Below are 13,122 nucleotides of genomic sequence, written 5' to 3'. Positions count from 1 at the left end.
AGGAGTTAAAATCTTCTACATGGGGCACGATACCCATTGGCATGCAAATTGTTAGCATCCTGTGTTTTTCTTGAGGGCCTGTGTGTGTAAACACTGTCTCTAACTTTGTTATTTTTTGAGCTATCCAGAATGGATTTAGTGGGCATTTTACACATAACTGTGTGTAGCATTTGTGGAGGTATTTTAGTTGTAGATCCCTCAATTGGTCCTGTAGGGGTAGCCCTTGTTGACTGAAGTGTGAGTGTTCTCATCACAAAATGTGTCATGTTCCTGTAAAGATTTATTATTTCTTTAGGAAGCGGATGTAAGTCTGCTACTGTAATTGTGTCAATGTCTGGATGTAGTGTGTAAGCCGCTAGGAGTGCCCAAATTGTTCCATCTCTTCCGAGCAGAACGAGTCTCACTTTTTCTTTTGTGTGTGGGTGGGCGCCTTTAAACCAGTTTATGTGCTCCTGGTAGGTAAGAGGAATTTCATTGTCCTCATACTGACAGTATTATCTGGTGTTTCATCTTCAGTGTAAAAATGAAATGTATTTGTGGGTGCATCTGCTTGTGGGAATTTAACCCATGATTAGAATACCTCTGTTCTATATGACTTGTGTGCCTCAATCACAAATATTACTGTCACACCCCGAGCTGTGACTCCATTGTCTGCTAGGTTTAAAGTGAGGGCAGTTCTTTCATTTTCTGAAATGTTTATTTCGCCTCCTTGTTCTCTTTCCTCTACTGAGTTTGCACGTGTGCCGAAGCAGCGGTGTCTTTGTCAGCCATTATTTGAAGAAGGAAAATGTTTCAAGGAAACTGACATAAGGTTTTATTCACAATAGTGAACTTTTTGTCCTTCAAGCTTGATAAACCTACAGCCAATACATAGGATATGTATACTCATCTGTGACAGATGTTTCCCTTTCCCACTCCAAATGTCTCTGGGAAAATGTGAGTAGGGGTCTCCGAGAATAGCACGACTGAACTACTCAGATTTGACTGTTAAGTAAGTACTAAACCAACATTGGCTGCACCGTGGTGTGTAGTTCCTATAAACCTATATAGGATCTTTGCGTTTAGACAACATAGACTGTGGGATTGGTGTCCAGACTGATTCCAGGCACCCCCACTGGATATGTTCACCTGTATACCAGCTATCTCACATTGCCACTGTAAACTCCTCTTACCAAGGAGAGAATAGTTTTTGGTAAATACCGAACATGACAACTCTGTTCCATCAGGGTATCATGGAAAAAGTACAGTACCTTTAGCTCAGTCACTCGTGCTCACTTTGTCTCAGAGATATACATAGAATAAATGTTGGGGACATTTTCAATATGCATTTATTTAACCAGAAACAGATATAAATGATTATAAGCACCAACAGAGTAAAAGGATGGAAGATTCATACCATAGTGCTAAATCAATTAATATAGGTAGGTATAAAAATACATAAGCGTAATAATTCATACTACTATGATGACTAGATGTGTCTAAGGGTACCTAGCATGTATGTTGGTGTAGAGCTAAGAATCTCCCTAGGATAAAGTCAATCCCATTACCTGAAGTGAGAGACTGTGGAACCCCGTCTTGGCCTCAAGATGGACACCCTGCAAGGGATGTCAGACCACTGCCAGCATCAGTGTTGGCATGCAGGAACCTCAGCGTCTTGCGTCAGAGTGTCAGCATAGAAGTCCTTTTTCTCCTCTCTTGCTTCAGAAAAGATTTGGTGTTTATATACCCGAGTGGTACCCTCAGGGAATCTACCTTGCTGTGTCATGTTGGACTAGGTTGACGGAAGGAAGGACCCTTATACATAGTTATTTTGCAGAAGAAGGTAGGCCTGCTGAGATTCCAAGAATCCTCATGCATAATGAATGAGGCAAGTTTTCTGAGAAAACCCCCCGTCATTGAAGCAGTACCTTAACTAGGTAAACGGTCAGTACCAAGAACCGTTATGCAGTGTAATCGCAGGGGAAACATAGGTGAAAGGTTTGGTTACTACCTGAGCCTATATTGTGGTACCTGTATGAAACGTCATATCACTTTGTATATCAGGCTCTACAACTTGTGGTAATACGATGTGCTTAGGCTTACTTATTCATATTTAAAAGCAGTTTTTTTTACTGTCATAAAGGGTTATTTTGAAGGTTTTGAGGCTGTTGCAAACCGGCTACACATGGTAGGCCTGAAGGCATTTCTTACATGTCAGTCAAATGGATAATGCATTAGGTGCTGCGTTCCAGAGATGGCATTTAACTTCCAGACCCTGAGTGCATTTTCTATACCATATATATGATAAGAATATACAGGAAAATTAACTATGTCAATCAGGGTTAGGGCAACTTAACCATCTAATTGTTCAGGAGACCAGGCACTTTACTCCTGTTTAGCAGGAGTAAAGTGCACAGAGTTCCAAATCTAGGAAAATAGGGTCCAGAAAATTCTAAATACCTGGGGTGGCCATGCAGAAAAGATTTGATAAAGCAGCCTCTAAAGACATTCTGCTGGTTTATACCTGGTAAGCCACTGCATTGTATTCATGCCTTCCACATATAAAATACTGTACTGACATGCACAAATGCAGTTTGCATGTATTACAAAATTCAAGTCTTATTCGTTTTGCCAGTGCTTGTTTAAAATTTGTGATGGAGACAGCTACACAGAGAAAAGAGACTGATTCACCTGAAGAGTGGTTGCCAGGGTGATTTCACTACATACCCTAACACATTATTATTTTCTGGGAGCAAGCTGTCAAACCTAGAGCAGAGTGTATTTGTAATGGTTACAACAACCCTTGGACAACATTTTAAGTTGGAGACATTGTGGGTTTCCACGTTATATTATGTGTTTGGAAACCTACTTTTTTTGTAACGTTTTTTCTTGTCCAACACAGGTTGAGGATTGTGGACACACTACAACTCGCTTGTCACTACCAGTTTAGCCATTATCATGTCTCTGCAGTGTAGACCAAAAATATGCATGACTGATGTATATCCAAAATAAATCCTAGTGAACCTATAAACATGTGGTACAGCCTCCGAAATTAGCCGTTGATTCTCTTGTACCCATGTGAGTTGCAACACCTTTGAAGGAAACAACCTTTTCAAGTTACTTCTGATTTGCAGGTGGCACACATTTATTTTTCTTCTTCCTTTTTGAGGAAAATAAAAGGAGCTCATTAGCAATGATCGTCAACTTTGTAAGCAAAGTATATAGTTTGGACTAGTGCCTTTTGCCAATCAGTAAAATGGCGCACACAAATAGACCTGATAGACAGACTTCTGGTTGAAGTGGGCCTTAGGTCTCTGATGGAAGAACAGACTTTCGCAGCCCTTAAAGGAAATGAGAGATTCCATTTCACAGATAATGTAATATTAACGGTACTATTTGTTTTTCAGACTTCGGGCATTTAAATCTCACAAGTCATAATAAAGTGTTTCTGATAGAAAACTCTCTTTATCAATTACGTATGGGGTCTATTCGATGGCGAACTTACACGCTACATCAGAGCAACTGTGAATGAATAATACTCAGATTGGCTGCCGGCATTGCAAAGCCATTTCAGAACAAGTATATTCATCCTTTCAGAGCGTATTTAAGGTCACCGTGCGTTTATTGTTAGTTGAAAAAGGGACTATGAAGAATGGTAGTTCATGCAGAAGCGTGACATTGCAACTTCTACAAGGCAGGCAGAGCTCTCTGAAGAGTTCTAGGGCCAGATGCATCATGCAAACAAATAGCGAATCCTTAATTGCGATTATTAAGGAATCGCAAATAAGGACTCGCTATAGCCAATGCATGATGAGGATTGCGAAAAAACAAGGAATCGCTAAAAATCGCTAAATACTTTAGCGATTCCATGTAAAGTAATCGCAATAGTAAAATAATTCCAATCGCGCATTTTGCGATCCCGCAATTTGCGTAATGGCTAATTGCGATATCGCAATTAGCGAGTTCGCTAAAAGCGGGAGCGTGAAAAACTACAGAGTCGCATTGGGAGCAGGCTGATGACATCACAACCAGGAAGTCAATCAGCCCATGCTGCCACCTGTGCACAGTTGAACTCTGAGGCAGAAGCTGAGTGCAGGGAGTGAGAGCAGAAGCAAACAAACAGCAGGTTGCTAACTGGTGGAGACAGCCATGTCCCAAACAGCCACAGAGGAGGGAGCAGTGGCCAGGAAGCGCAAAATAAAATTCAGTGAGGGTGAACTTGACATCCTCATTGAAGAGGTTGCAAACAACCACGAAAAGTTATTTGGCAAGCTCTCCCTTAAAGTGCCAGAGGCAGACAAGAGGAGGATCTGGACCAGGATCAGGGACAAGGTGAATGCTGTGGGGGTCACACACCGCAGCATTGATGACCTGAAGAAGCGCTGGTACGACCTGCGCAGTCGTGCAAAGGAGAAGGTTGCTGAAAGGCTGAAGGAGGCGAAGGGGACTGGAGGAGGAGGCCCAACAGTCCCAGACAACACACCCCAGGAGGACATGATTGAGGGCACTATTGATCCTGAAGCAGTCGTAGGAGTGACAATCCTGGACACATCTGGGGCAGCCTGTAGCACACAAGGTAAGATGCATGACTATCAACAGCACAAAGCACATACTGATAGTGCCCAAATGTGATTTCACCTGCAAAAATTACAGCTAAAATAGTCCTGCACACATTTAACATAGGGAGCCCAATGCATCATGGGACTTGTAGTCAGTAGTACCCATGTGCCAGTTGGAATCCAACACAGTAAGCCCAAATGCTAATAATAAGCAGTACAGTGATAGATGAGAGACAGTCATAACAGAAAAGTGTCATTTTATTAAGGTTGCAGAACTATTGAAACACATGTATATAACATAGCACTGTTTCACATCACAGATGCAGCTGAAGGTAACACTGATGACAGTGATGTTGAAGAGAGCACACAGCCCAATCAAGAGACTGCGGCATCAAAACCTGTGTCACCACCATCCAAAGGAAAGGCACCAGCAAGACGCAGGGCCACAGTTGCACCACTACAGCCAATGGAGGTAGAACAGCATACATCTAGCACACCTACTACAAGCCGTGAAAGTGCCAGTCACACACCAACACCGCAGGCACATGTCCGGTCAGGATCACGACGCAGACCAAGGAGCCCTACTTTGTCCCAGGAAGCAGGAAGTCACAATCAGTGGGGTGGCGTGGAGTCGCAGATGGTGCGGGTTCAGCGCGTGCAAGCTAGGCACATGGGAGCAATCGACCTGCAGATGACGAAAATGAACAGTAACATCACTGCAATGGCTGACAGTGTGAGGGAGCTCACAACTGCCATAGTGGAGGCTCACAGGGAATCCAACAACGCCCTCCTGGAGGTTGCACGTGTGATGCACGAGGGACACAATTCACAGAGGAAGAGGCATCGGCAGTTTCTCGCATGCATGGAGGCTTATACCAAGTCAAACACCAAGATAAGCACTAGCGTGTCACACCTGTCACGTCGGTCTGTGGGAATGCAGATTGACATGGCCCATTGTTGTGGGGATGTGTCCAAGGCACTGGGGCAAATTACTACAGCTGTGGAAATGATGCAGGCTAGCACTAGTGTTCAGGGCGACGTTACAGGGGAAGAGGGTAGTGAGGCTTCCAGCCTGAGCAGCATCAGTGCGCCACTCAACACTGTCAGGAGGAGCAGTAGCCGTAGGCAGGCACCTCCCGCAGCATTTACGAATGCAGATGCTGAAGCAGGAGAAAGACATTTGGGTGTGAGAGGGAGGAGACGGTAAAACAAATTGGAGGGGTGTTAGACCTCATGGTGACGTAACCATGTTCAAGACATTCTTAGTGACTGCATGACAAGTCCTTAGTGTGTCTCCTCTGTCCATTGGTGCATGGGGTTAATGTGCTCATGGACAGCATTTCAGGTTGTATTGACACCCCATACCGCCAGCCGTGATAATAAATAGTTAACCTTGAAATGCAAATGAGTGTTGTGTGTCATTGTTACATACCTTAGAAATAATGCTGGGTGATGTCTGCACGTTTCCTCTGTCCCTCCGCTGAACTGGCAATATGTGCACGGCGTGGTTGTGCTGGGGGCTGGTTGCCCTCTGTGTCAGATTCCTCGATGGGGATGCCTCTCCTTGTTGCTATGTTGTGCAACATTGCACATGCAGCAATTATCCTGCAGCAGGTTTCCGGTTGGTACAACATAGCTCCTCCAGTTTTATGCAGGATGCGAAAGCGACTCTTGAGCAATCCAAATGTCCGTTCTATAACGTTACGTGTCCTGATGTGGGCTGCATTGTACCTCTGTTGTTGTGGACTGGCTGGGTTCAGGTAGGGAGTCAAGATGTAATGCCTCACCGCGTATGCACTGTCACCTACAGAGTAAGAGGCAAGATGTCAGAGTCACTTATGCATTGCCATGACTAAGTCAGTGATGTGTATAGTATTGCACTTACCTAGCAGGTGTCCATTGCCAAAATCTCCCCTGAGCAGACGTGTGTGCAAGCCGCTATGGCGGAAGATGTATGAATCGTGAGTGCTTCCTGGGTATTGTGCGACAAGGTCGGTGATGATGTTTTCCGCATTGCACACTGCTTGAACATTGATTGAGTGATATGCTTTACGGTTGCGGAATATATACTCATTCACGGCAGGGGGACATATGGCTACGTGGGTGCAATCAATGCATCCAATCACGTGTGGGAACCTTGCTACTTGGTAGAAGTCCTGTTTTGTTTGGCTCAATTCCTGTGGGATTGTGGGGAAGGAGATGTGGTTGTTGATGACAGTCATCATGGCGGCCAGGAAGGATTTGAAGAACCGCGAAAGGGAGCTCTGTGATACCCCTCCTGCTTCTGCCACTATGTCCTGGAAGCTACCTGAGGCAAGGAGGTGGAGGCTACATAGCACCTGGACATGAGTAGGTATAGCCTGGCTCCTATGTGTTTGGCGCTGCAATAGTGGGTCCAATTCATCTATTAAGTCCAGTATCATAGCAGCATTCATCCTGTACTTATCATAAATTTGCTCAGCTGTCTGTCCTAACAATGTGATGCACAGACGGAAGATTCTATCCTGGATTCTCCTTCTGGCCTGGCCTGCTGCAAGTATCCTTCTCCTCCTCGCAAATATGTAGAGTCCTGCCATTGTGGAAGGCCACTGGGGCCTCATGGGAGTGTTTAAATACACTCTGATGTCAGGCAGGTGAGTGGGAATTTTTTTTTTTTTTTTACCACCTGATTGTGATTCCCTGTAAACTGCTCTTGCAAAATAGCGAATAATGACAGAATCGCAATTTGCGATATTACATGCATGGGAAAAAGCGATTTTATAGCGAAATCGCTATTTGGATATTGCGATTTCGCTATATTAATCGCAATTTCTTGGTTTCTCGCTACTTGCGAGTCGCAAATGGGGTTTGGCTTTGATTCTGCGATTATATTGCGATTTCGCAATTTTGCGTTTGCGATTTCGCTTTTTCTAGCGATTTCTCTTCATGCATGCCGTTTCTTTCCTTTGCGATCGCAATTGGTAATTCGCACCAGTTGCGCTCGCAATTTTGGTTGATGCATCTGGCCCCTAGGCTTTTAAAATTCGCAGAAGAGCAAAATAAAAATAATAAAGAATTTACGGGGCATGAGTCAAAGGCTAATGGAACTATGTTAAGCTATGAGGAGAGTTTTATTGAAATGGCCAATGACTCATGAAGTGAACACAAACACATACTAGGCGCAGGGTTAGGAAGCGCTTTATAAATGCAATTTAAATTTAAATAACAATCATTGTGCATAAACATGGGATATCATTCGAGAGCGGCACATTTTGCTTTTGGTCCAAGCCTGGAAGCTTGGATTTCTCTACACTGTGAGCCTCATTTATGAGGAATTGATGTTGGGTAGCGCAGTAAGTCTTCTTGCTGTGCTGCCCTACGCCAATGTGAAAGGGCAGGAATGCTCTGTATATATGAAATACAGGGCATTCCTGTCCTTTCCCCCTGCACTGGCATACAGGGTCACATTACTGAGGGCCATTATCGCCGCCTTAGCGGGACTTTTTCTACGCTAAAGTGGCAATAATTTTCTCGCCCTATTACCTAGCTGTCTCTAACACCAAGTAGCGACAGCTAGTAGGAGATAGCGAGCATCTGGGGGGATATATATCGCTAATGACATGCAAAGTGGGCGTGTTAAGATGTTAGCGACTGGAAACAGTCGCTAATATCGCTATCTCCAATTATCAACAAAGCCTTACTTTGGGAAATATTCGCGCTAAGCGCGAATATCTCCAAAAGCTAACGCCTGCTCAGAGTAGTTTTTAGCCATGGGGAAACAACCTTTACAACGCAACTTTTACAAGGCACTACCATTACAACGAAACTTTTACAACGCAACATGTGTGGCTCACTGGTTAGAGGCGGCAGACCCGAGAGCAGAGGACGGCCCGGGACCAGGGTTCGATTCCCGGCGCGGCAGGTTTCTGGACCAGGGTCAGCGGACTCGATAATTCTCTCGCCTCGGTGCCCACTCTGATCAGTGATCACACTCGGCAACTCTGGGCATTAGCTTGCCTCATCTTCACTAACGGCCCCACCAGACCGCCGGGGATCCCTGGTCTCACCCTGGAGATACCCATTAAGGGACCATCTCTCAGGGAAGCCAGGAAGGGTTTCGCAGCGGTCGAAGCGCCTTGGGACCCTCCGGGTAAGTAGTGCGCTATATAAATGCCTATACATTTACATTTACATTTACATCCATTACAACGCATGCATTTACAACACAACCATTACAACGCATGACACTACAACGCATGCCATTACAACGCAGTCATACAACGCATACCATTACCACGCATAGCATTACAACACATAGTACCCTTACACTATCCAACACTTACCCTACTGTTGCACCCCCTAGAGTTAGAATAGTAATTTTTACCCCTACACTATCCAATACATACCTTATATGCAATGTAATGTTATGCATTGTAATGGTATGCGTTGTAAATGTAGTATGCGTTGTAGTAGAATGCGTTGTAAAGGTAGTTTCAAAGTATTCGTTTTAATGGTATGCGTTGTAATGGTATGCGTTGTAAAGGATGTTGCGATGTAAAAAATGCGTTGTAAAGGTAGGCGTTGTAAAAGTATGCGTTGTAACGTCATACATCCTTAGCCATGTTATCCAATGTAAGGTGGATAACATGGCTAAGAGCATTGTCATGATAATGCATGAATATCGCTGATTTTCCAGGGATATTTATGCATTTGGCAGGATTTTTACCGCTTTTGAGATAAACCTTGATAATATCAAGGTATCTGAGCGGTAAAAATCGTCAGAGCGCGGCGATATGATTTTAGCCGCTAACCATGCATAGCGATAATTATCGCTATTGCTTGGTAATATGCCCCACAATTCGGTGTTTGGGGCCAATGTATTCACCATTTCAGGCAGGATTGTTTTTGTGCAGGAAGGAGCACCTTCCTGCACAAAAACAATCGCAAGAGGCAATTTCCTCTTTCTATGAGTGCTGCAGAATGCAGCGCACATGGAAAGAGGAAAAAACAAAGAAAAAGGAAAATATTTGTCTTTGTTGTGCCTGCTCTGGGAAAGCATAAGGTTTTGGTGCTGCCCCAGGTTTACGTGATTAAGTAAATCTGGGGCAGCATCAAAATCTGTGGGTGTCGCGTGGGAACACCATCCGTAATGCCAATGGAACGCCCCCTTGATGCAGAGTAAAGCAATGCAGCGGTTTGCCCTGCTTTGTCTTAATTCATATCTATGAGGCCATACAAAGCCACATGGAGTGGCTTTGGCTTTGCGCCGTCTCATAGAAGTAATTGAGAGACTTACGCCACCAAAGCATCAACAAAAGTGATGCTCCAGTGGTGCTAGCTCTCATAAATAAGCCCCTATGGGGCATATTTACAAGGAATTGGCGTAGGGCAGCGTCGCACAACTTTTTGCTGCACTGCCCTACACCAACTTGAAAGGGCAGGAATGCACCGTACTTACGAGATACAACACATTCCTATCCTTTGATACAGCGCCGGAGCATATTTTGCAGCCATGCACAAATGCTGACACCCTTGCTCTATGGGTGTCTGTGTTGTTGGCACAATTGTTTTGTGGAGGAAGGGGCACCTTCCTGAACATAAACAATTTTGAGAGCTGTTTTCCTCTTTCTATGTGGACTGAAGAATGCAGCACAGGTGGAAAGAGGAAAAAGCAGCCCGATCTGGCACTGCCCCAGGTTTACCTGATGTTGTAATCCGGGGCAGCATCAGATTCCATAGGTATTGAGTGGAAACACTTACAGCAACACACATGGAAAGCCTCTTTCACACAAAGTAAGGCAGGGCAGCAACTTGCACTGCCTCGCCTTACTCCATATCTACAAGGCCATGAAAAGACATGCAGGGTGGCTTGAAAGTAAGAACTAAAATAGAAAATATCAAAACAATGTTCTAAATAAATAATTGGCTTCCTTCAGCAAGTCACGTTTACCCATTCACGCACAACCACTTCCACCACCAAATGAAAAAACTAAGACACTCCCAATATATTCTTCAACAAATGTGAGTACCCTTGTACTGTAAGCAAAATCATGTGGGAAAACTAGAGACATATCATGGATAGGGTCTGTGCATCTGTATTATGGTGCTAGAAGCTGGGTCGATCTTTCCATCACATGAATGAGGCGGTTACCACCTAGATGCAAATGAGGAAATGTCCACTTCACATTCTGAGGCTGTTAGAAGGTGGTTTTGACCATCTGAGCCGCCCGGATTTTTTGCTTTTTGAACACCTAATTGTTGAGCTTTTACTGTGGGAGAGCCTCGTAGGTTGGGACTCACCCACAAAGAACTCATGATGAAAGAGACTGCATGTGGATTTTACTGGTGTCCCCGGTAAGAGTAGGTCGCTGCGCTGCAGCCAGTGTAAATGGGACCGGGCTGGTTACATGCAGACACGTGTGTACATGCATGTACATAAGTGTAAGAGCTGCGGCCCGGGATCCCCACTCCTGGCCCCGATGACGGTGGTAGGGAGGAGGGGGGTGCCCCATTGGGCAACCCCATTCGCGAGGGAAGATAAGCCAAAGAGCGCCGTTGCACTCCCTGTAAAGACTCTCCAGGAGCCTGGGATCCCAAATACGGGCCCCGATGGGAGAAGCTAAGTCGGGAGTGCCATCGGGCTTCCCATGAAGGATGGGCCTTTGGCCCGGGACCCCATCTCCGTACCCCGACTTGAAGGAGGAGGTGGGGGAGTGCCATTGCACTCCCCGTGGCAACGGGAAGGTGGGGGAGTGCCGTCGCACTACCCCGAAGACCCGCCAGGAAGGAGACCACCTCCGTGCCTGCCTGCCAGAGCGGGCAGACCGAAATGGGCTCTATGGCTCCTGTGGTTGCACCAGAGGGTGCGGGCCAAGCGGGGAGCAGGCGGGAGCCACTGGGGATGGGCTCCCCAGGTGGCTCTCCAACCAGAGGTGCAAGGGGCCCGGGTGGGACCGGGCCCCCGAAGACCGGCAGGAACAGTCGGGGGTGGGCACCCCGAGCTGCCTAACTCACTTGGAGGTCCAGGTGAGACCGGGCCCCCCACTGAATCCTGGAAATGCAGCATGAGATTGCCGTGGGCAGCGCGGCTCTCCCCGGACCAGCGGGAGAGCTACTGCAATAATATGCACTGCAAAGAAAGGAACCCCCCATCATGCCTTGCCAGGCTTCTGTAAGCCTGCAAGAAAACCTGGTTATTTCAGTGTGTGGTGGCCCAAGGAAGATGGGGTCACTGCTGTTGGTGTGCAAAGGTGCAGGGGGAGCTGCAAGAGCAACTTAGCCTCCCCCATAATGAAGAGTCAAGTCCCCCCATGTCTCTGGGAAACTCCAAAGAAATAGCCCATCAAGGGCTCAACCAGCAATCAACTTTCACCTGGGCTGGAACTTTTTTTCTACAACTATGGGAGTGGGGGGTATCTCAAGGATTGCCTCAATGTGTGGAAGGCTGTGTTGAGGATGTCTGGAGAAGGGCATCTCCTGGAGGTGAAGAGGTGCAATTGCATGAGAAGTGCATTTACTAATGGTATTTCTTTTTAGAGGGACTGAAAGTCACATGTGTAATGTGATGCACCTATGTAAGGAGAAGCCATAAGCAAAGTGGGGTTATGGTGCTGGACATTCCTGGTAGGGTGTCTGGCTGTATCTGCCTAATCCTGTGATTTTAACTGTGACACCTTGCAGGGGCTTTAATTGCAATGCATTACAACTGTTATCAGCTATGCTGAGTACCTCATTGAAAGTGATGCCTAAACATGTATTCATGCTACTGTGTTAGGGGAAGAACAATCCAGACTGTTAGCCTCAAGAGGTAGAGGTGCATACTGTATGGTCAGTATGAGTTGCTCAGTCGGGTTATGTGTCCCCAGGGCAGATGTACCTATTTTTAATGCTTGTTGAGATGATGGGGTGGGTCACCACTGGGATGGTACCAGTTGGCAAGGCCTTCGCTCCAGGTTGTGTCAACCCATTGCATTAAGGGGCAACATCTCCCGCCCGGGAGGGGTGGAGATGTTAGGCAATGTCACAAAGTAATTCCAACAGCTTATGTATATTTGTAAGTTGCTGCATAGTATTGGGTAGTGTGTGTGTTTAATAAACATTCTCTCACTTTTATAAAGCAATGTAGAGACTGGACAATCTATTATTGAGTGTTATTTCTGCGTACTTGTGATGACGATTACTAGCCCACACCACCTCCCACGAGTAAGCCTTAGACTGCTCTATAACGTTACCCTCTGAGAGTCAAGCGCTACAATATTGTGTTTGATTCCCAGTGAAGGACAAATGTGACATGTTATTTGTGCTGGCTTCATAGATACGATTCAGAAAAGGGGGTGGTGATGAACAGAGTGTCTGAATTAAGCAGACCACTCTTACCGAGTCCAAAGATCAGGGCTTGATCCATCACCGTTATTTATCTCACTGCCCCATCCCAGCTCAGAACATGGCTATATGTAAATCAGTCTGTCCCTGGCCCAGTGCATCATGGGAACAGGGCAGACTAAACTACCAAGCCAATTCTTCACCAGAAAGGAGACAAGCTACCGGGGACCGGTTTCTGGCATTTCAGCCGTCTTCGGCCCGGCTTGCTTGAATCCTGATGGAG

At 45.8% G+C, this 13,122-nt stretch overlaps 1 protein-coding gene across 1 annotated transcript in view; it reads left to right on the top strand.

The window, feature by feature from the left end:
• The first annotated feature begins 4,085 nt into the window (after window positions 1-4,085).
• LOC147728346 (uncharacterized) overlaps window positions 4,086-13,122 on the top strand; it is an 82,809-nt gene continuing 73,772 nt past the window's right edge. Inside the window, exons 1-2 of the mRNA XM_086963779.1 lie at window positions 4,086-4,555; window positions 4,859-5,659. Of these exons, the coding sequence (XP_086819905.1) occupies window positions 4,129-4,555; window positions 4,859-5,659 (1,228 nt within the window). The 5' untranslated portion in view covers window positions 4,086-4,128. The remainder of the gene's footprint in view (window positions 4,556-4,858; window positions 5,660-13,122) is intronic.

The sequence above is a fragment of the Lissotriton vulgaris genome, chromosome 3_1, assembly GCF_964263255.1.
Source record: "Lissotriton vulgaris chromosome 3_1, aLisVul1.2, whole genome shotgun sequence".
NCBI lineage: Eukaryota > Metazoa > Chordata > Amphibia > Caudata > Salamandridae > Lissotriton > Lissotriton vulgaris.
Note: the sequence above shows the minus strand (reverse complement) of the source record. Positions and strands in the feature narration are given on the sequence as shown.